Genomic DNA, 24,106 nt, shown 5'->3' with positions numbered 1-24,106 from the left:
AGAATTTTTCAATTTGATAAAGTCTAAAGACCAAAAATAAAGACATGTTTCTACTTTTTCTCCAAACACGGCGTTAATTAAGGCATAATTTGGTGTAAATTAAATGAGGAAAGTCTTATTGATTAACCAACCTTATGACCAAAGAATCAAATAAATTCACAATTTTTTTTTATTAAATGAAAATGCTTTTACATTTGTGGTAGAAATAATAATAATAATTATAAGTCACTTGCTACAAATAATAGGCAGAAAATCTCATTTCATCTTTTATATCTATTAATCATGCATCACTGATTCAATCTAAATATCTATTTTTCAAACGTTTGATCAAATATGCTATGATTGACAATAAAAAACTCAAGAATTATATTTTTTTTTACGTAAAATTATTAAACTTAAAATTACGAATTCATCTTTCAAGCCTCAAATATATAATATTTCAAAGGCGTACTAACATGAATATTCACCGTCCAAGATGGGTAGATTAGCAAAAATACAGTATCAAAGATGAAGCATATAGTATAATTGTCTTTTTAACATAATAAAATTATGCTTAATCTGACATCTAAAAAGGGTATTTATCAACCTAGGCTTATAATATAAGAGAATAAATGCATAATTAATATTGTTGTTATTATGTAATTGGACCACATAGACAAGTATAGTAACTAAAGAAGGGCCTAAAAACATTAACATGTGCAATACACATGAGTTTGATGGGACATATGCACGTAATGTCAAAGCAAAGCCATGTGAGGTTGCAAAATTTATATAAATTGACAGAAAATATATTTATATTTTATTATATTATCCTAACTGAAACATTTAATAAAATTACTTTTCTCCCTTTTAATTTATTTGCCTTTTCATTTCATTATCACTTGCATTTATTTGCTTTAATTATCACATTATTTTGTTATAGTTACTTTTCCTTTCTTATGTATACTGCTTCAGTTTATGTATTTGCTTTTTCAAACAGCTTTAAAATACTTTATTTAAGTTTAGGATCTGTCAAAACAATTTTTTTATTTATACGAAGTAAAAAGTAAAATATGTGTATATTTTGTCTTTCTCAAATCGTTACATGTAAAATTACACCGAATATAATTGTTGTTGATGATGATGTTGTCTTAATTAGTTTGGCTTGATTCAGAATCAAACTAACTAACAATCAGTGTGATAATTTGAATATGAAACCTTTAATTATTATTTTTTGAAATAAAATTTATAGTGTGATAATTTGAATATGAAACCTCTAATCATTATTTTTTGAAATAAAATTTATACATTTAAAAATTACATAAAATACTACAATCGTCATAATGAATAACTTTATTTAAAAAAAATTATAATTCAAAAGAAATATTTTAAATGTTTAAATAATAACTAAAATTTTAAGATAAATAAATTAAAATAAAATTACGAATAATATTATTTGTTGCACAAACAAACAAGATTTCACATTGGAAAAAATTATAAGATAAAACTGAGACAAAATTTTGAGATGTGATTTTGATCTACAACTGATTCTGTGATGGGAAAAACCATGTGGCTAGGAGAATAAGTTTGATATATTAGAACATGGCTTATAATTGAATAAGATCATGACATTTTTATACACTAAAAAATTACTATTTAAGAATTATTTGTTTTTTGTTCTCCATTCACCGACATATCCAAATTCACTTTTTTCTTCGTAATATTAAAAACTTTAACTCAAATATACCTACTCTATTAATCTACCTACTCGTAAATCTTTATAAAATTATTGAATTTATAATTAATCAATGAATATAATCTTAAATTCGTAACATTATATTATATATCTTAAGATTAAACATGAGCAAAGTACAGTTAATTCTTGTATGATCAGTCTCAACAGTATGATTTACGAATTCAACTGAACTAATAGCTCAAATTCAAATTATGTATTTATTAATCTATTCAAAATTATTTCAAACAATAGAAATTATTACTATAATTTAAATTTCATTATTTCAAACTTTAATGAGTTACAATTTTTGTAAAAAAAATAAATGTGGTGTCCTTTTTTTCTTCACAAACAAGTTGCAATGTTCACATGTGAGGTTGTTTGCATTAAATAGCCAAATTTTCCCTATATAAGTATCATCTACTTTTCTTGGCTTAGACCATTATTTCTACAACACATACCATTTCTTCTTCCTCAATTTTTCTTCTATATTTTTCTTAAGAAAATGGCCAAAATTGGCATTTTAACATTAGGTTTCATATTTGTTTTTTGCAACATTTTGGTTAGTACTGCAAATGCTTTCTCTGCTTCTGGATGGATGAGTGCTCATGCTACTTTTTATGGAGGATCTGATGCTTCTGGCACAATGGGTTAGTTTTGCAAATTTTGTATATCAAAATTTTACTAAATTTTATACGGCACTCTTTTCTTTTTAATCTGTTATAAAAATAATTACTTATACATTTTTATCATTAATCATGACATGCTCTTAATAGCTATAGAAATGTCACGTGTCATATTTAAGACCATGATTTTTATTAGATATACTTTTGATATATCGTAAAACTCTTTATATTGTCTTAAATTTCATGTTCATTCAAATATTCTACGAAATTAGAATTTGAAACTTTTGATTTTTTGTAGTTTTAGTCTTTTTGAGTCATTAGATTCTAAATTGATGGTATATATTAAATAAATTTGTTGAGTCGAATATAAAGTATTAGTCAAATTAGTGAATTCCGTCAAACTCGCTTCTTATCTTTTAGCTTTATCTATCCCTTCGTAAAATAATAGTGAAACATATATGAATTTTTTTTAATAGTCTAAATTTTATTTTCACGAAAATTTTTATGCTCAATCAAATACTGTTTTACGAAATAAGATAGAAGGATAGTTATAATGACATGAATTCTGATTATTAACAAATGATTGTATGGAACAGGGGGTGCTTGTGGCTATGGGAACTTGTACTCAACAGGTTATGGTACAAACACTGCTGCATTAAGTACTGCATTGTTCAATGATGGAGCATCATGTGGTCAATGTTACAAAATTATGTGTGATTATAATCAAGATTCTAAATGGTGCATAAAGGGAACATCTATTACAATTACAGCCACTAATTTTTGTCCACCAAATTTTGCACTTCCTAGCAATAATGGTGGATGGTGCAACCCACCAAGGCCACATTTTGACATGGCTCAACCTGCTTGGGAAAAAATTGGTATCTACAGAGGTGGCATTGTTCCCGTCATGTACCAAAGGTAACCGTCTGTTTTAATTTGTTTGTCTGGTTTTAATTTGACATGAAGTTTAAAAACATAACTATATTAGGCTTGAATTAAAGACATGTAGAATAGATCACAAAGTTTTTCAATTTTAAGCATGTCATATAGAAATTCAGAATTAAAGGATTATTTAAAAAAAAATTATTTTGAAACGGTCTAAAAGGGAGAGTAATAAACAAATCGAAATGAAAAAAATATGATTTAAGGTTGTCTGATTTATCAAAAAAAAAAATAATATGATTTGTCAAATTTGTTTCAAGTTTGAACAAATTGTTATATCCATGGGTCCCAAGTTGGATGGGCTAGATTATAAATGTAACATTTGCATAAATAACCACTTTTGCGGCTATTTAAAATTTGTTCTCTAAAAAGCCTAGTGGGCAAGATTTTGTTTACAAAAAGGATAACTCGTCCAACTACTTTTAAAGGCAATTTATTTCACTTAGCTAACACTAAGAGAATTTAAAGAGTAGCCTCACAAAAGGCTATAAAATTAAAGAGGTATAAATACTTTCCATTATTTAGCCCAACTTAGATCCTACATAAATTATGCCTCAACCATTTTAACACTTTCAAATTCAGCTCAAACCATATATTTTGACACAATATTTACTTATAATAATTATATATCCAGTGAAATTAGGTTAATAGTGCAAGAGTTATATACACTATTCTCATATATACATTTCAATAGACAATATATACTATCAAATCTCTTTATAATATAAATTGTCCCGATATGTTACCACTACCACATAATATAACATAGCACGAAATACCAAATTCAGATAAAATATGACTGTTATAGTGAAATATTACTATATATGATAACTGTTATATAGAGGTTTGACTGTAGTGTGATATTTGTGTGTTTGCAGGATTCCTTGTGTGAAAAAAGGTGGAGTTAGATTTACAATAAATGGAAGGGACTATTTTGAGCTATTAATGATAAGTAATGTAGGAGGGGCTGGATCAATTCAATCAGTACAAATTAAAGGATCAAGAACCAATTGGATGACAATGGCTAGAAATTGGGGGGCCAATTGGCAATCAAATGCATTTCTTAATGGACAATCTTTGTCATTTAAGGTCACAACATCAGATGGTGTCACTAAAACATTCTTAAATGTTGCTTCATCCAATTGGCGATTTGGACAAACATATTCAAGCTCTATTAACTTCTAATTTTAAAAAAAAAAAAAACAAAAGTCGAAAAGTTCGGGATTTGAAGTTTATGAGTTTATATTTATACGTGTGATAGGCAGCGGCGTGCTTACTGTTTTACTGAAAGCAGCCCGCCCCCCTTCCTCTGTCTTCTTTTATTCGATATTCGAAATATACTGGCTCGATTATTGATGAAGTAAGTTCATGAACTCTAGTCCGAAGGTGCTGGAAACATAAATATATTTGAAATTTATTGTGTGTATGTAGTGTAGTGTGAAATTTGCATATTTATTTTTTATATATCAAAAGAATATAATAAGACCTTTTGTCTTTGATGCAAATGTTTGTAGGTGCATCAAACATCTATACTTCTAATTTTTATTTTTATTTTTGCCCTCTATTGTAAGCTTGTATTGTAATAAGGTCATGTTATACATATATTGTATCAAATGTTCCTATGTTTTGCTTCAAAATTATCTCTTCGTCTCTAACTATTTGTTATGAATTTTAAAATTTTCTCAAATTATTTGTCCATATAGAAATTAAAGATGATTTTTTTTCCGTTTAATTGTTTTGAAGACTATTGACAACACTTCAATTATGGTAATGTCACATCAAAACATTCAATATAGAGTAATTATATCTTAAAGCATAAATAAAAATAAAAAAAACATATAAAAAAAAATACATCGAATAATTAGAGATAAAAAGAGTAATTTGTAATTATCAGTTAGATTGACAGTACAATTATTACAGAAAACCCCATCCATAAATGAGCATTAATAATAGCATTCCACTTTAAAGTAAAGTGAGATATTATATTTTCATTTTGCTTGTTTCTTTTCAACCCTATATCCAATTATTAACATTGAGACAATTACATTTCTATTCAAAGTACATATGAGATATTGTACCTTTTCTTGTTTTGGTTCAACTCTATATTATATCCCCAATAAAAAACATTAGCCTTCCTCTTTAAAGTAAGTGAGGGATTTGTCATTTTGCTTATCCACTTTGCAACAACCACTCAAAACCTAAAATCAATATATTTTCACGATATAATATATAAACATGATCCTTAATTTAGTTTAATCAGATAGTTATGCTCTTCAATTTTAAGTGTGCACAAATAGACATTTAAACTTGTATAAAATTTGAACAAGTAGACACACATGTTCTACATGACATAATACTTGTAGGACGCCACGTAGGACATAAAATTGCCATGTAGGGTGTAGTGGCGAAGCCAGGATTTTCATTAAGGGGGCTCAAAATCTGAAAAAATAGACATACGATGTAGCCAAAGGGGGTTCGACATCTACTATATATAAAAATTATTTTAACCATGTATAAATCATTTAATTTTCCGCCGAAGAGGGTTCGAATGAAACCCCTAATTGATAGGTGGCTCCGCCACTGGTAGGGTGTCATGTAGGGGCGAATGTGTCTATTTGTTCAATTTTATACAAATTTAAGTGTTTACTTGTGCACATCAAAGTTAAGCGTCATAATTATCAACTAACATCAAATTAAATGTCATGTTTATACATTATACCTATTTTAACCCAGTGGTGTTAATTCATTTTGTTGGACTATAACAACATCAATATTAGTTATTAGACTTCTACATATGATTGACTTGGTGTAGCAGATAATATTTTATAATGGAGGTTAGGAATTAATTCTGCCAGTCAATGTTTTCTCGGTTAAGTTGGTTGCATCAAATTTACCTAGTACGATTATATTTATGTTTCGTGCATGTGTAGTTTGCAAGATAATATACACAAATCATTTACTTAATGCGTATTTAAAATCAACGGTTGTGGATTCCAAAAAAAGAAACTCAAATCAAGGGTTATCGACCTAACAATGCTCTGTTATATATATATGTGTATATAAAATAACAAACCCTATAATTTTTTACAAGAAAAAATAATAACAATTCATTATTAACTTAATAAATAGAATGATCTATTTAACATTTATGAAAAGAAAGTAATGGGTGTTTAGTAGTAAAAAAGACTGTATCTTTTAATAAAGAATTGAGATTATATAATATAATGATAACAAGAAAAACTTATTCACACCATTATTACGTCAAAGTTCAAACTAATAAATGCATAATATATGTTTGCTAAGATATTATTACTCTTACTTAATTATCATTATTATCATATGATAATATAATTTGATATAAATATTATGCGTGAATAAATATATTCATTTTTTATTATTATTCTTTAAGTTGTCTCAATATTTGAAAATCGAAAAAAGATAATAATTTTATAATCATCGGCATACATCAATTAATTTTTAGATGTTTTTTTTTTACTTTACTTTTTTTTTCTTGTATGTTTTTTGCATAACCAAATTTGAATTTTTTAAAAAGATGGCCGACTTGCGGCGAGTCAACTCTTTAATGGATAATAATTGAGAGAAGTAGTTATTAATTAAGTTGATATATATTATTCAATACAAATTAATTAAAAGTGTTATTTAATTCACTTTATGCCATAAACATGTACACTTCCCTACTCTACATAAAAGAGTTGTTAAATTTTCTATTACAATTAAGTGTAGTGTGGTCTACATATTACATGCACATATATTTTTGTGACAAAATTTTGAAAAGTTGGTGCATTATTTAGTTGGTTTGGAAATTGAGATATCTAACTTTTGAATGATTAACTTTTAAAAATTTAAAGCTCGTCACATGAATTTGATTGATATAATTTATAAATTTTATGTAATTTGCGAGTTGATATATTGAAATACAGTTCATCCATGACTCAAACACATCTAAAAAATAAAAATTATGAATTACCTTCTTGCCAAAAGAAAAAAAAATTATTTTAATATTAAATTATACGACTTTAATTTACTTATCGTATCATTTGGAGTCCTCAAAGTTCACCATAACTTTTTTTTAATCGTTAATCGATCACCATGACTCACTTAATCACTTCACTAACTCTTTTTTTTTTTTTTGCACATAACAATAAAATGGATGATTAATTATTAATTAGAATCGTTTTTTACTTAACAAATGAACATGTCACTTGTTTAATTGGCTAGCTCCCATTTGAAAATCGAGAAACCATTATTGTTTAAAACAATAAAAAAAAAACTAAAATTGATTAATAAATTAAATCTGTTACTCTCTAATTAAGTTTCCAAAACAAAATTAATATAGGTAATTATTTCCCTAATCATCGGAACTGAGATTTGTTTTTTCTGGCTCAAGAAAATGAAAATGTCTAAAATATACATAGAATTAAATAAAAATGTATTAATCTTGATTCCCATGTGGGGATTAAGCAACCATTGGTTTTCCCCTTTGTGTCTTAGTTGCCAATAAAATTAAAATTAGTGATTATTAGAACTTGGATCATATTTTTTTTGCTTAAGACAAGAAGTAAGTTATTTTATTCTTTTAAAAAAATGTGTTAATTAACAACTCTAATTTTAATGGTTACCAAACTTTGCTAACAAACATATGATTAGATTCCAATAACAACTTTTCATATATATTTTTAAAATTTCTTCCTCTTATGTTTTCCCTTTAAATACTCATAGCATAGTTCCTTAACTCTCGCACTCAATTAATTAACCACAAACAATATACTATAAGCTTTTAATTTTTGATAATTTTGATGGCATTACAAAGTGTTTTTGTAATTACTTTTGTGTTATTTTCATGTGTAAATGCACTTAGCTCCAATTACTATGATCAAACATGTCCAGATGCAGAATCAACTATTAGACAAGTTGTAAAAAAAGCAATGTCAAATGATAAAACAGTTCCAGCTGCTCTTTTGAGGATGCACTTTCATGATTGTTTTGTCAGGGTACGTAAATTTAGTTTCTATTTCTACATATAAACATAAATTTTAAAATATTGTAATTTATTAATCGATATGTAGTTTAACCTATGATAATATATAATATTAGCTATAATTTTATTTGGTTATAAATTACCGAGATACTATATTATGTCATCTAATTAATCAGTAGCTTTTAATTATAGAGGAAACAATGTGTTTAATTACTTAAAGGGCTAAAGAACTACCTTAGCCCATGAATAAAACAAGTTAATATAATGTTAATTTATTTACACGTAAATCAATATATCAAGATGAGCTTAAAATGAGCGATATAATCAGGTTCATATGTGATCGATTATATATAATTGTATAAATATCTTTTACCCTATCAATCTTTTGAACGTGAAACTTTCATGTTGTAATATTAGGACATAGTATATGCTATATGGTTATTAATTACTAACTAACTTATGGTATTTTTTTTCTCCTCAAATTTTTATGAAGGGTTGTGATGGCTCTGTGCTGTTGAATTCAACAAAAAACAACCAAGCGGAGAAAGATGGACCTCCAAATATTTCATTACATTCTTTTTATGTTATTGACGTTGCTAAGAAACAAATTGAAAATATGTGTCCTGGCGTTGTCTCTTGTGCTGATATTTTAGCTCTTGCAGCTAGAGATGCTGTCACTCTTGTGAGTTCTACTATAACCTTTTAGATTTTCGGCGTGTGAAATTTACTAACTAGATTAATTTGAATTTGCATCATAGAAAATTATATTTAGAACAAAATGAAGAAGAATACGATGCTAAAATAATACAACGTAACTATTAGGGTTTTTTTGATAGTGTGCATGATAATACCATCAAATACGATGTTTTAATAATGTTGAAATTAGTTGTGTTTGATATTATCTTTTGTCGATTGTTTGATTAGTTGTATTAATTGATAGGGAGTTTAGAATAGAAATAGTAACTCCACCCACCATCGTATTATTAATATCATGATTTACTATATTAAAAATAGTACTAAATATAGTGTATAACTAATATATCTATATCTAAGTTGAAAACACTGTCAAACAAGAGCTAATACATTATTGTTTAATTTCTCTAACACCTTCTATCAAAAGAGAACTTACTTTAAACATATGTAGACAGTGCACAAATGCATTTTCTATAATCATGGTATTTTAGTCGGTTAGTTTTTGTGCACACCTCGACTAGTCAGGGGTATATGTTACCTCCCACTGATATACGTAGTTTGTAACATTACTTATCAAGGCTCGAACAGATAAAAAAATATCATCTAATATTCTTACCTTTGCTGGAATTTAAACTTGAATTTCGATAATTCTCAACCCATTTCATTATTATAAATAAATTTTATGTTATTTTCTAGAGGTTATATATGAAAGACTAATGTTGAAATTATTTTTTTTCAGTCTGGAGGGCCTTATTGGGCCGTACCAAAAGGTAGAAAAGATGGAAGAATTTCTATAGCCAGTGAAACAAGACAATTACCTGGCCCAAATTTTAACATCTCTCAATTGCAACAAAGCTTCTCCCAAAGAGGCCTTTCTTTAGATGATTTGGTTGCACTTTCAGGTATAATTTACGAATTAATTTCACGTATAATTACTGAACTTATAATAAAATTATCAAATTACTTTTTTCTAACTTTTTTTTTTTTTTAATATTCAGGAGGACACACTCTTGGATTTTCTCATTGTTCATCATTCCGAAACAGAATAGAAAACTTCGATAGCAAAAACGACGTCGATCCATCACTAGACGCATCGTTTGCAGCTAATTTAAAGAAAATATGCCCTGTTAAAAACACAACAAAAAATGCAGGGGCTACTATGGATACTACGACATTTTTATTCGATAACGCGTATTATAAATTAATATTGCAAAAGAAAGGTCTTTTTTCTTCTGATTCAACTTTACTCACAAATTCAAGAACCAAAACACTTGTTTTAAATTTTGCCAATTCCCAACACGAGTTCTTTAAAGCTTTTGCTGATTCAATGATTAAGATGAGCAGTATCAGCGGTTCTGGTCAAGAAATAAGGCATGATTGTAGATTTGTTAATTGAAGCTTGGTCTGAGCATGGAGTCCTTTTTTATTAGAGGAATGTTTTATTGCACGAAAATAACTTGTAATTTTTGGTTTGGTTTGATTTTTTATTCATTTGTGTGGGTAATAATATGTCAAATGTGTGTTTCTAAGGATGGAGAGGAGTTTGTGAAGGGATTAATTTGAGGATTTGTATTGATTTGATTGTACATATGCAAAAATAAACAACTTCTTGTTTTTTAATTTGATTTATGAATGTACTCTTTTGTTCCAACATACATCTATTCACTTTATAGTTAATTGTTTTGTTTTAATTTTGGCATAAGAAGAATTAACATATGCACATAATTTTTAAAATTGAAAAAGAAAAAAAAAATGGTGCCCCGAAAAAGGTTCATTTATATAAGTCAACTTTATATGTGTTTAAGTAGATCTTAATAACACAATCTGTTGATTACTTAAAATTTTACTTTGTTGGTGAAAATTTGATTTTCACCTTGTAATCATCCCAATATTTCTCCTTATCCTGCCGCTATATTAAATAATTATAAACTACGGCTTTAATTCAAATTTCATCGCGTAGAACTAACCTAAATATCCATATACTTAACTGATTAATCTATAAAGTCGATGTGTGTATAATATATGTATGATGGTATATAATAAGTGTATAATCTATGTATATTGACCAGAAAAAGCAAACAATATACGTGATTCACTCCTAAATTACTGGGCTAGAAAAACATTGAGAATGGCTTTAATGTAGTTTAGATTGGTCCAAAAGAATTGGGCCTGTTGGGCCCATTAACCCTCTTCTCCTTCAACTTCTCTTAAACCCCAAAGTAAAACAACTTTCAACTCTCCCTCCGTCGACTTCAACTGGCCGGAGTTGCTTCCAATTTCCGATGACGGAGCAAAACGCTGACGAAGCCAACACTGTTCAAACTTCGAATATTGACAATGTAGAACTGGCAATAGTTGATGGCTCTCATTCCGACACCGCCCAGAAATCAGAACCACTAATTGAAGAACTACAAGATGAAGAACTAAGGAAACTTTTGGTGCCGAAGTTAGAAAACCTCCCAATTTCTCCTCCTTCTGCTGTTGAATCCAATTTCGTCACCTATTTTGCTCCTGGTAATAAAGCCCAGTTCGAATTCGATGAAATTGATGCTCTGCTTTGTTCGAATTAAGTAGTTCAGAACTCAAACTTGTTGAAATTAAGAGTTGTATTCCTTTTTAATTGTTGTTGCAGATTTTATGAAACCTGGGCATGATCAGTATGTTCATCGACATGCCAATGGGTAACAGAACTTAGTAATTAAACTCTTTGTGCTTTGTTTTTGCTTTGATTTAGTTGCTGGTTTGAATTTTGAAGATTGAGTTTTTGCTGATTTTTTGAACTTGGGTTATTGAAAGATTGTGCATAATTGGGTTGGCTCCGACCCACATTGCTTTTAAGGATGAAGGCGGAGTTACTTCGGTTGATTTCAATGTGGGGAAGTCTGATCGGAGTGGAATCAAGGTCTCTGGAAAGCGAAAAAAGGTATTGATAGCTGAATTTTACTTGAATGAGACTAAAGATTGCATCTTTCTGCTGAACTTGATTAAAAATGAAAAAAAAAATTGCATCTTTATGGCGAAGACGCAAAGTAGCATAGTTTGTTCATGCAAGTCATTGCAATTTTATGGCTTATTAGTTGTGTTGTAGCTAGATTGATGTTGTTGGATAGAAGTTGACTTTAATTTTATGATTTACGGAACTTGTTTAGAGTTTTAAATATGCGAAGAATCATAAGGGATGGCTTTCTTCTGAAGAACATAATTCTTATTGTTTTCCCTGTGAAGAAAAGCTAACAACTTAAATTTGCTCTATTGTCTATGTTTTATTTATTAAGGATAGCTTCGTGTGAGATATTACTCGAATTTCTAGTGTTGCCTATTTGAGAACTTGACAAAGGTTACTTTCTGAACATTAGCATACAGTGCCAACTATTCATCATATGGAATTACCTTGTCAGCAGTAAATATAGGTGTGGATTATGTCACATTAGTTCTATACCCTTTATCGTCAGCAAAACAAATGATTGAAATTATGAAATATGAACATATGTACATTCTTCAGTCTTTTGAAACAACATACTTTATTGGCTACATAGAGAACACAAGTCATCATTGCGACTTACCACCATTTGCTACATATGCACAATTGTATGAACTGTGCAAGTAAAGCTAATCTTTCATTGCTTTTGTTCTTATGCAGAACGCTCAACATTTTGAGTCTAATACAGCATTATGTAAAGCCTGCACAAAGGATGGTTCTTATATTGTGAGGTATGAGTTATATTCTTGCACTCCTTTCTTTGACATTAAAATCATTAGAAGATGATCTACTCATGTTTTGCAGGTGTTGTGTGAAAGGCTCGTTATTAGAAGTCAATGATAGGTTAATTAAGCAACCAGAATTGCTGAACTCATTGGTAGTAGTTCTTACCTTGAATTAATCTCTTCTTCATTTTGGCTTTTAGACGTTGAACTTCATTGAAACGAGCATCGTTTGTTTATGGAGTCATAATATCAATGCTGTCAGCAAATGTATATATTCGTGATGATGAAGATCTTGGAACCTTCACTTGTATTGCATTGAAGCTCGAAAAAAAGATCTTTGGCTGATTTTTCAGAATACAACTAAGTGTTTTGCATGATATGTTCTCATTTATGAGTTTTATTTTAAAAAGAAGATATCTTTTGATTCATCAGGTTGTTGCAGACTCGTATTTCTTTACCCCCTCGAAATGTTTGATGCTGAATTCACACCTTGTTTTGCTTGATGTTGATAAAAGGATCTCAAAATAGGATATGCATGACCTCCATAATAAAAGTTGTGTTTTTGTCTTTTTCGTTTTAATATTTAAAGAGCTTCTCATAGACATGTTCCAAGTGGCATTAAGTTGTGTGTCATTTGATTGTGCCAATAATTGTGACATTGGACTTGTTTTGCACTAATAAGATATTGTTTCATTTGACATCTTCCTCCTAATATTATAATTATGTTTCTTGTTGAATATGTGTTCCTCGTGTTTGCTTTCTTACAACAGGCAGACAGAGAAGGATATATTGCAATTATAATGCCAAGGCCCGCAGATTGGATCAAGGCCAAGACAACTTTGCTGGGCATTGAAGAATATAGAGAGTTGAGAAAGGATACATTGCAATTATAAACAAGCAAGGTGACAAATCAGCTCATTGAAGGCAGCATTTTGCAGGATTGGAGTTTACGTTGTTGGAAAAGTTTGCAGGATGTTCTCTCTCTGTAACAGTAAGCTCTACTACTTCACTACACACTTCTGCTATTGGCATACAGAAGAACAGTATCAAACTTAATTAACGTTCTTATTTGTACTTTTCTGGTGTATTATTTGGATGGGGTGGAGTTTACTTGTCCACAATGCTCCATCACTCCATATTTTGTTTTTCAGAGCAATATGATAAAAAAACATATAGTCCGTAGTTACTATATGAAAATGTAACATGTCTATTATATTGCTAATTTTCTAGAACATGAAAAATGAGAAGAATTTGTACTTTCTATGACCTCCCATTAAGTTTACAAGAAAACAAAATGGAGGAAAAGAATTGTTCCATTATTAAAGACAAAAAACACGAAAAATTTACTTGTCTTTGTTGTCATTTTTCATTCAATAAGTTGCACTTAACTCATCTGCTGACCATTTCTTGTAGAACCATTCTTCTTGATCTGTTTATAGTGAGGAAACACAAGAAAACATGCTCTTCAAGCTCTTTCAACTTCTCCATGAAGCAGTCTTTGTTAATACTGTAATTCCTTATCGCCTCCTTCAACATATCTGCATTTTTCTTTCTAGCACACATATCAGCTACAGATCTATTATGCTCGATTTCATCATATAGTCTCCTCACTAGCCTACTCATTGTATCGAAGTCATTTATCAATATGTACACCCCTTTTGCTGCTACATCAAGCTGTGCTATTAGTATTTCCAGTGAACTCGAACTCTTTTCCCTATCCACCTTTGATCTTTTCTTGAATAGCTTATAAGAACAAGCTATTAACCCCGGGACAGCCACAATGCCAACCATACTATGAAGAACTAGTACTAACAAAGCTATCATAATCCCAGTATACCCTATTGCAATACTAATTCCAAAGACCCTCTTGCAAGATTTCAAGATTTTCATCCTCTTGTTTACTCTTCTGAACTGTAATGATAGTTTCTGAAGCAATAAATCATGTCCTTCGCGTGTGTCCAGAATCTGAACTTGGTTAACTGCAGAGAAAGAGTTGTTTAACGAAGCAAATGATGCAAGTTCTCTATATACATTGTAACAATGCCTTGATTCTTGCTCTATTGTCATCAATCTGATAGCTCTTCTTATCTTTCTATAATTAGCTCGCGTTTGTTGAACATTTTGTAGCAGTAATTCACAGATTCTGCATGCTTCTAAGGTAATATCGAAGTAGTTAACAATAAGAGGATGAAGTTGACAAGATTCAGGGAGTTTTAGTAACGCTTCTTGACATAAATTTGTATCGAGTTGAAGAGAAGAAGACGATGATTCGTTTAATTTTCCATCTTCAAGTTGTTCTTGAACTTTATTGTATAGTTCTACATAAGACTTAGTCCTTAAGGCTTGAACATACTCTTCATTCACATTTGACTTGTTCACCAAGCTACCCGAATCATCATTCTCTGTTCTACCTGAAAAAATCGCATCAACCATTAAAATATGCACTCTCTAACAACTTTATTACATTTTTCAGATAAGACGATCTAACATCACTAATACAGCATGAATGCTCCATATATCCAAAAAAAGAAGAAAAAAAAGTCCATAATTAGCAAGAAAATATGAAACTTACGTTGACTTTGGAGAGTAGATTTCAATTTTAACCAGGCCAATTTTTTCATTAGATGCATATATATATATATATATGTATGTTGAAGGAATTAGGAGAACTGAAAATGATTTTTTTTTCCAGAATATAAAAACTTTGAAAGCAACTGGCTATTATTATCTTTACACTTTATATATGAGTTTGTTTCCCTGTTTGTTGTAAAAAAGCAAAATAAGTTTTAAAAACAGAAATAATTTGTGACTTTGAAGATTTATATAGCTTTTATAACACGTTTGCGTCTCCTATACGTGTAAAGCATCCTTCTAGCAAAGTAGTAACTTCTCTATTGACTAATTAAACAACCGCGTCCAAACTATACACTATACTAAATGGCGTTCTCGAGTCCGAATTCTAGATATAAAAAAAATCCTAATTAAGTCTGCAGTTCGAGTTTAAACGAGACTTAAGGGCTCCAAATATTAAATGGGAAGACAGACAAAAAAAAAAACTATATCCTATATTTTTCGTCCACATTACAAAGAATATACGTCCTAAATTACTAGTGAAAATTGCAAAGTCTAAGGTAGAATATAGTTAAAGTACAAATATTATAAATTTTCAAAAAGGAGTTCCTCTGTTATAAATTTAGGTGTATATGAAAAAGAGTTAAAAAGTTTTAAGTGATATAAATATTCTTCTTATCTATGATTTATTATCTAAGACTGTAAAAAGAGTCTTACTAATAGTAATTTTTATTTTCTAATAGCTAAGTTTATTTAGATTAAGATATTTTACTGTTATTTTGAGAGAGAAAATTAATCCATGTTAGATATAATGAGAGCAACCTAACATCACCACACAATTCATGTGGATTATATCACTTGCTTTCCTACGTACATTCCCCAAAAAATAAATAAATTAAACATGAAATTTACTAACAATGAGTACCTTGTAAATGATTTTTTTTCGTACAAGTTTTTGGTATTATTGATTATGTTTAAAGGTTTAATTTCCTAATAAGGAAAAAAAATTATGCTTTAGAAAAAAAAAGTTATTTAAATATATGAATTTACATTTATTTCTTGGAGTCCACGTTTAAGCTTCTTAAGGGATGTATATATGAATAATGAATGGGTGATACTCATGTTTTTCTCTTATCTTTTTAAAACTTGGAAATAATATCACATGAATTTTGCTTATCGTTAATATTTTTTGCTTATGTTTTTTCTTTGTGAGGTCAACACGTACCCAAAGTGCCTAGTCAACATTTGATAACAACAACAATAATAATTACGTTTAAGTTACGCCTTAATCGCACACGTAAACTAAAATCAATGATATGAATTATCACTATTTTATTTAAATTGTATATAATTTTATTCACATATTAAATCAATAATCAAATACTTGATATATCAATTATTATTTTCACTGATTATTTCAAAAATTTATGAGATATTCAAGATTTATAATATTAGACTTATTCTAGTATTTGAAAAAGTCAATTTGATAATATTGAAATAATAAATGTTGGAGGGTAAATGGGAAGGTAAATGCTTGATTCATGTTCGATTGGAAATAAATAAATATGCAATTATATCCACAATTAATTTTTCATGCGTTATATTAGGTAGACCACATATTTTGTAACGTATTTGAGTTATTTCCTTTCCTTTTAAATCATCTTTTTATAATTCATTTTCTTTAATTGTCACGCAACAATTAAGAAGCTATTCTTTTGAGAATCTTTTTTTTTTAAAAAATAATAATATATTCTACACACAAAATACAAATGCAATAGATTTTGTGCAATTTTTTGAGGAAGATCTTCTTAATAATTAATGTAAATTAGGTAAACCTTATATTTATACACTATAAAATAAACCGGGGAATCATATATTATTAATGCTAGTAAGGAAAATAAGTTAAATTGCTTACCATTTGGAGAATTCCTCTTTATTTTAATCTACTTGACTTTTCTAAAATGATGATGGAAAATTCAAAATTATGAAGAAATAAACAGACAGTTTATTTCTTTTGCTTCGAGAAATTTGACTAGTAATTTGAAATAACAAAACTTAGTATTATAATTTATGTTGATTAGTGAAACGTTTTTACCTTTTTGGGTTAAAATCAGTAAATTACCATATCCTGTTGACAATAAATATATATACATTTTCCTTCTGCAACCAAAATTATTAAAATAAGTTAATAAATATATATAGGAAGAGAATCAAAAGAGAGACGATTCTTACATTTGTAACATAGCCATTTCTTTTGGAGTTACGTAATTTGATATATATTAATAGGACGATAAAAAATGTATACGATAAATAAAAATAAAATCGCAGAAAACTTAAACTAAAAGCTTTGTTTTATTGAACTCATGCAAATTTTGACATTATGATCTTTGCTAGTCTCAAATCAATCATTCACAACTAATGGTTAATTTGTCTAGCTAGCTAAGACAAACATGATAAAAAAAAAGAGAGATCTAAATTAAGGAGTACAAAAAAATTTAGTACTCCACCAATACATGCTTTAAGTTCAAAAGCATTGTAATAATTAAAAACTAAAAAGAAAAAAAAAACTAAGTTAGAAAGAAAAAACATGCAAATCACAAAAAGAACTAGACAACATTTGATCTAGTCTTGCAAAGGTTGACCAATTCTTGAACAACATCATCAATCTCTTCATCACCTTTGACTCTAATTGTCTCACTCATTTTCTTTGCTTTTTCCCTTATGGATTCTCCTTCTTTCTCCAATACAACCTTATTGATAATTTCACTAATTTGTTCTCCATCAAGTTTTCCATCTTTGTCTCTAACAACTTCCAATCCAATACCTACTTCCTCCACAAGCCTAGCATTCAATGGTTGATCAAGATGCATTGGCATAGCAATTATAGGCACACCAATTTTCATGCTTTCTAGTACAGAATTCCATCCACAGTGACTCACAAATCCTCCGATATTAGGGTTTCCTAATATTTTTGCTTGTGGGGCCCAATCTTCTACTACCATCCCTCTTTCACCTACTTTCTTGAAAAAATCTCGTGGCAACGCTTGTTCAAGTTTGAGTTTTTCACCTTTCGGAAACCTCACAACCCAAATGAAGTTAACCCTACTTTGCTCCAACCCATGAGCAATCTCTTCCCTATCCTCTTGTGACAAAAAGTATTCACTCCCAAATGACACAAAAATAGTTGAGCCTTTTGACTTTTGATTCAACCATGTTAAAATTTGTGAATTATTATCTTCACTTGTTTGTTCTTGAACAAGTGGACCCACAGGAACCACTCTTTTCTTAGTCAAGCTAGATATATATTCACAATATTGACCATCAATTTCCTTAAAACCTTTGATCAAAACAATATTAGTTGACCTCTTGAAACACATCTTCACACTCTTGTTATCTCTTTGGTGTTGCTCAATTGTCTCCATCTCTTGATTTTTAATCAAACGTGTTAGCTCATAATCGCGATAATAAATTGAAGAGAAAGGAAACTGTGAGTTAGGATACCTGAAATTATGAAACATGTAGGAGAACATAGTGGCGCTACTAGTAACAAAAACAACAGATGGAATGTTTTTCTCCTTGGCTACCTTAGGTGCCCATGGTTGAAGTAGATCATATAGAAGCAAGTCAGGCTCAATAGTATTCATAATTTGAGTGAAAATTGGACGTGACTTAGCAAAGGCCTTCTTGAGAGTGGACATAAGGTGGGGTGGGAGGCCATTGGTGGTGTGGTAATGAGGAGGTAGGTCAGGAAGAGATGGAAGTCGAAGATCAAATAGATGGATTTTGTCACACAAATTTTCATGAATAAGTTTCTGTTTAATAGATATAAAGTTCGCAGGGGTTGACACTAAGAAAATAGTAAAGTTTCTCTTAACGAGCTTTTTAGCTAGCTCAAAGAAAGGAGAGATGTGTCCATGTCCTAACCAAGGAAACATAAGAACACGAATCGACTTTTCATTCGAACCATCCATTTTTTTTTTCATTCAATAATGAAGGGAATACGTTTGTTATGAAGAGAGTTATTACAATTTATAATGTATGATATTGTCATACATTATGTTAAATTTTTACAAAAAAGGAAAATGAAATCTGTGAACGACAATCATTGTAAATATTTGCTTGTTTTATTATATGTACGTTAGTGTCGAGGGTCTTTTTATTGCCTTATAAATCTAGTACTCAATTACCGTTTATGTAACGATAAAAAGAGTTGGATTTTATAGTTGAAGTATATTTAACAAATATTTAGACCGTATACTTATTCACCTTATAGTAATTATAATATTTTATCTGATATTATGATATGAATAACTAATAGTACGTAAAAATAAATAAAATATGGTATTAGTAATGCAATGAAATTAATGCATGTATATAGTAAAGACATAATTGTTCGTAAAATCTTTTAAACATTATTTCCATCATATTTGTGAAAGAATTTTTGAAAACTAATATTTTTTTCTGAAAATTATGTAATGCATGCTTATTTTAACACATCTAATTAAACCAATATATACCTAATATACTTGCATCAAAATAATATGGTTTAGTATTAAAGGAGGTGATCATGAAAACTTTATAATGTTCATTTTTACTCATCAAATTTGAAAAATCTACTAATAATGTATTATTAGTTCCTAGTTGACTATATTCATCTTTCATTATATATTTTTAAAATATTAATGTATTATTTTTATTAAAAAAACATATAATAAATTTATGACTTTATTTATTGATTCTTAAAAGGTGTAAAAATACGTCATATTATTAATTCGATATAATATGGTGTGAATGAATTTCATAAAATGAAAGGTCTCGTGATAATAATTATTAGAAATTAGGTAAAATACAAAAGTTTATAGTACAATAAAGGGGCCAAATCATACTCCTAATATTTGTAAGAAAATAAGCCAAAATTCATTACCAATATTAGATAAATATATCCCTTTTAAACATATTGACTTTTCCAAAAATAAGATAATGAATTAGAGAATCATTAATCAATCTTTCAAATTATGAAGAGATAAATAGATTCTTTAAACAACTTACTTAAGGACTTTGAGTGTCAGTTATATAACAAAAACTTTATAACATAAATAATAATAACATAAGATAATAAGATTAAAATGATTTCGAACGTCGATTATAACGTAAGTTTTATATAAAGAAATAAAAGAAAAAATAATAATGACATTATATAACACATAAGATCAAATTTTAGTCTTTTATTAAATCATCCATATGGGAAATCGACCTCCTATCCCTTATACTCCCAATTCAAATCAAACATTTTTTATTCCTTAAATTAATAAATAAATAAATTATAAGTTACCCACTATTGTTGATTTTGAGATATTTTAGTAGATACAATTTACTTGACAATTAATGAAATGTTACTTACCATCTAATTAACAAATATCTTTTTCCTTTTATAGAGACTTTCTCCAAGATTTTTGATATATTTATGTGATTTAATAATGGTAAGAGAAGTTGAAGAGAGAGATTTACATTTTGAAAAATAGGCAATTTTTTATGAGTTAGGCAATTAGATATTCTTCAATGAAAGAAAATGGTAATTAAATATTTCATTTACATTATTGGAAGAGATTGAAGAAGAAAAAAAAATCATAATAAAAATATATTTAAGAATTAGTATATACCTATGAAAAATAACTTGTGATTTATACATATTATATAATTTTTTATATATAAAATATAATTTTTGACAATAGGTATTCGACTGATGACCATCCTTTTCATCGTATGTGATTACATCACTACGTAGCTTACCAATGTTCGAATTTAATTGGCCTTTTCTCACGTACTCTACGCTTTTTTTTTTTACACATTTCATTTAATCAAGTCAATGGTAAAACTTTTTTTTTTGTTATTTATTAAAAGGTAAAGTAAATCGTATTATATATTAATTAAATACATACAATTTCTGCAAATTATCAAAATAGTATTATTTTTTATGTAAAAAAGAAACTCAAAGCAATTATAGTCTTGTTACAATTATCATTTTTGGTTTATGTAGAATTTGCTTATCTAGACGATTAGTGTAATTTTTGATGTGTACTTGTTAGGGCTTAACTATATATTTAATTTATTAGATGTACTCTCCTAGGTAATTTTAAGCATATTTGATAAATCTGATCTTTTTATTCTACACCTTAGGGATTTTTTTAGGTTATCGTTTATGCGTTCTAGTTAATTAATACGTAATTTCAATTATTATCAAAGTTGTGTACACTTACAAATTTAATAAGAGTTTGATATTTTTATAAAACTATTTTTTTTTCTGTGGCCTAAATAAAAAATTTACTAGGCTCCCCTTTGACCTTCTCGATAATAATATACAACTCCTTTTAATTATGTTTAATAAAATCGTTCATTCAATATATGATGTAAAAAAAGGCTAAAATTAAACATTACTTTGGTCATCCGCAAGATAAAAATATAATTACAAATTACTATATGATATTTATAAAGCTTACTGTCTATTATAGACTATAGCCCACAAGTTTAGATATTTAACACGTCAATTTTGTAAGTTTAGGTTGTGTAGTGATTTGGTAAATTATTATAAATCAAAATAATAAATACTGTAGTAAGTTATTTGAAGCTCTATTATGAGAAAATAATTTTCGTATACAATAATAGTAGAGAGTTGTCTGGTATGAAGATGAGAAAAAAGACAGACAAAATTAGCTCGAAAGGTACGGATTGAATATTTCTTGAGATTAGTTATTTCATCGTATATATAAAAAAAATCCTATTATTATAATATAAATAATGTGATAAAATTTACAATAGTAATAAATACTCCGAAAAAATATTTTACTTTTTATCTAAGATTATTATTTTTTATTTCTCGTACCAAATAACTCGGGTAGAACTTGTATGTAGCATAGACATCATGTCCCTTGGCCTAGCTTACCAATATTTGAGTTCAATTGGGCTCTCGTCATGGATACTGTTATCATTGACCAATTTACACAAATATACACTCTTTTAGGCTAAAATTTAAATTTTGTGTCTATTGTCAAAATAATCCTTACAAAATTTACCTTTCGAGATAACAGTAGACTCAAATTTAATACTTGGTTATTTTTGTCAATTTTATAAACAATACACTCAACTACCATGTGACGTTTGAATAACTTAGGAAAAAAAATTAAATCATAATTAACATTTTCTATCATATGATTTTTAATTTGTTCATTAAGCATGGTAATAATAACTATTGCAACATGCCTAGCTAGTAGTAGAATTACTTTTGATATTTTTTGGTTAATTAATTAATTGATAATTTACGTTTCAAAAATAATCTTTTTATTAATATAAGATAGGGATCGAATAAAGTTTATGCACCCTCGTTATTTTCTTCAAATCTTATTTATGAAGTTTTACCAAGTATACTATTATTATAATTAATTAATGGTTTAGATATTAAGCAAGAATTCCTTCCACTAGCAGTACGATTATATTGGAAATTATTCATTTAAAGCCTATTAAAAGGATAGAGTGCTCCCTAGCTACATACAAATTCTTTATTGCACCATTGATGGTGATTGTTTTCCATTTTTTTAATTTTTTTTTGGTTTTCGCTCGGTGTTTGGAGCTCATATTGATGTCCTGATTAAATTTGGATTCGTATTGCAGAGCCATTCAGGGGTGAGACTTCTAATAAGATTTTCTACAAATCATGGCTCGAACCTGAACTTTTTAATTAAGAATAAAACACTTTCACAAATGTATCACAATTTGTGACGATGTTTTCTAATTTTATTAATTGCTTGTGATACAAAGTATGCCATGTTCTATATGTATGAATAAAGTATACACAATTCCACAAAAATGTCAAAAAACACTTAATAGAGTATTATAAAATTTAAAGCAATTATAGTCTTGTCCACTATTATTTTGGAAAACAATATATTTTTACTACATGGGCTTAATGAATCCTTTATCATAAAAAAAAATAATTTAGCAAAATTCAATGCTTTTACCTTCGATCGTTGAGATGTTTAGGGTTCATATACTTATATCTATCTAATTGAGTAGTACAATTTCAATTGTTGTCAAAATCACATATATTTGTCATAACTTAAAATAAATTTGGTGTTTAAGTATATTTCATAAGTGAGATGATTTATCATAGATTTTAAATTATTTTTAGGGTTTGTCGTGCATTTATTTAGTCGATTATCTCAAATTATTCAAAGTTATGTGCGTTTGTCAGGATGTAATTAATTCAATTTTATACGTATTTCATAAATTTGATATATTTACAATAGTATTTTGCGTTTTCTAATAAGAATTTATTCATACATTATCTGTCTCGATTATCATTAATATTACATGTACTTTTTTGGCAATTAGAATTACAAAAATCAAGAACAAAATCACATTAGCGACATAAATTAATACCCGACAAAATTTAAAACTTAATTAATTACTCGACCAAATACTTCAATGTGTCTATACAATTCATCAATCAAGCATTATCTTTGGTCCAAATTCAAAAAGCAAGTTTAATCAAATGGTACAAGATGTTCATATGTTTTGTCCTTTCGTTAGACGTCATCTACACTTATTAAAATTTCAATTAATTCCACATTTCCAATACTTTTACTTTAAACCTTTATATATTTAACATTTATCGAGTCGTCGATTAATAAAATTAAATTTATACATACTAGGGTTTCTCAATTTTTTTTAATTGTAAGGGCATAAACACCATTACAAAGAAATCTAGAGTGTCTTTTGGTAATTTCATTAAATTATTTTATTGAAATAAATAAGAAAGAGGAAAGTAAAAATAAATAAATAAAAATAAAAATAGGACACAAAACA

The 24,106-nt window shown here is 28.2% G+C and overlaps 5 protein-coding genes across 6 annotated transcripts; 3 read left to right on the top strand and 2 right to left on the bottom strand.

The window, feature by feature from the left end:
• The first annotated feature begins 2,147 nt into the window (after positions 1-2,147).
• exp11 (expansin11) lies at positions 2,148-4,908 on the top strand. Its single transcript, NM_001247088.3, has 3 exons — positions 2,148-2,361; positions 2,934-3,255; positions 4,158-4,908. The coding sequence occupies exons 1-3, from the start codon at positions 2,217-2,219 to the stop codon at positions 4,462-4,464; spliced, it is 774 nt and encodes a 257-aa protein (NP_001234017.2). The 5' UTR covers positions 2,148-2,216; the 3' UTR covers positions 4,465-4,908.
• A 3,129-nt stretch (positions 4,909-8,037) lies between these two features.
• On the top strand, positions 8,038-10,622 carry LOC101244951 (peroxidase 64-like). Its single transcript, XM_004238333.5, has 4 exons — positions 8,038-8,291; positions 8,772-8,960; positions 9,711-9,873; positions 9,970-10,622. The coding sequence occupies exons 1-4, from the start codon at positions 8,097-8,099 to the stop codon at positions 10,365-10,367; spliced, it is 945 nt and encodes a 314-aa protein (XP_004238381.1). The 5' UTR covers positions 8,038-8,096; the 3' UTR covers positions 10,368-10,622.
• Positions 10,623-11,142: 520 nt separating this feature from the next.
• LOC101244661 (uncharacterized) lies at positions 11,143-13,937 on the top strand. 2 transcript variants are annotated; one of them, XM_004238332.5, is made up of 6 exons: positions 11,143-11,485; positions 11,604-11,652; positions 11,768-11,894; positions 12,612-12,682; positions 12,756-12,828; positions 13,447-13,937. In XM_004238332.5, exons 1-6 carry the CDS (start codon positions 11,254-11,256, stop codon positions 13,567-13,569), a joined length of 675 nt encoding a protein of 224 aa, XP_004238380.1. In that variant the 5' UTR covers positions 11,143-11,253; the 3' UTR covers positions 13,570-13,937. The 2 variants fall into 2 exon arrangements, with proteins under 2 accessions (XP_004238380.1, XP_019069271.1); XM_019213726.3 differs by having other exon boundaries at positions 11,151-11,485; positions 12,770-12,828.
• On the bottom strand, positions 13,860-15,549 carry LOC101250987 (UPF0496 protein At1g20180-like). The gene is made up of 2 exons (XM_004238577.5): positions 15,249-15,549; positions 13,860-15,087 (listed from the first exon to the last, which is right to left on the bottom strand). The coding sequence occupies exons 1-2, from the start codon at positions 15,304-15,306 to the stop codon at positions 14,066-14,068; spliced, it is 1,080 nt and encodes a 359-aa protein (XP_004238625.1). The 5' UTR covers positions 15,307-15,549; the 3' UTR covers positions 13,860-14,065.
• A 2,015-nt stretch (positions 15,550-17,564) lies between these two features.
• Positions 17,565-19,218, bottom strand: LOC101250689 (UDP-glucosyltransferase 29-like). The gene has a single exon (XM_004238576.2). It carries the CDS (start codon positions 19,216-19,218, stop codon positions 17,854-17,856), a length of 1,365 nt encoding a protein of 454 aa, XP_004238624.1. The 3' UTR covers positions 17,565-17,853.
• Positions 19,219-24,106: the final 4,888 nt, after the last annotated feature.

Source organism: Solanum lycopersicum, chromosome 4 (assembly GCF_036512215.1).
Source record: "Solanum lycopersicum chromosome 4, SLM_r2.1".
Lineage (NCBI taxonomy): Eukaryota > Viridiplantae > Streptophyta > Magnoliopsida > Solanales > Solanaceae > Solanum > Solanum lycopersicum.
This window is presented reverse-complemented; position numbering and strand designations above follow the sequence as displayed.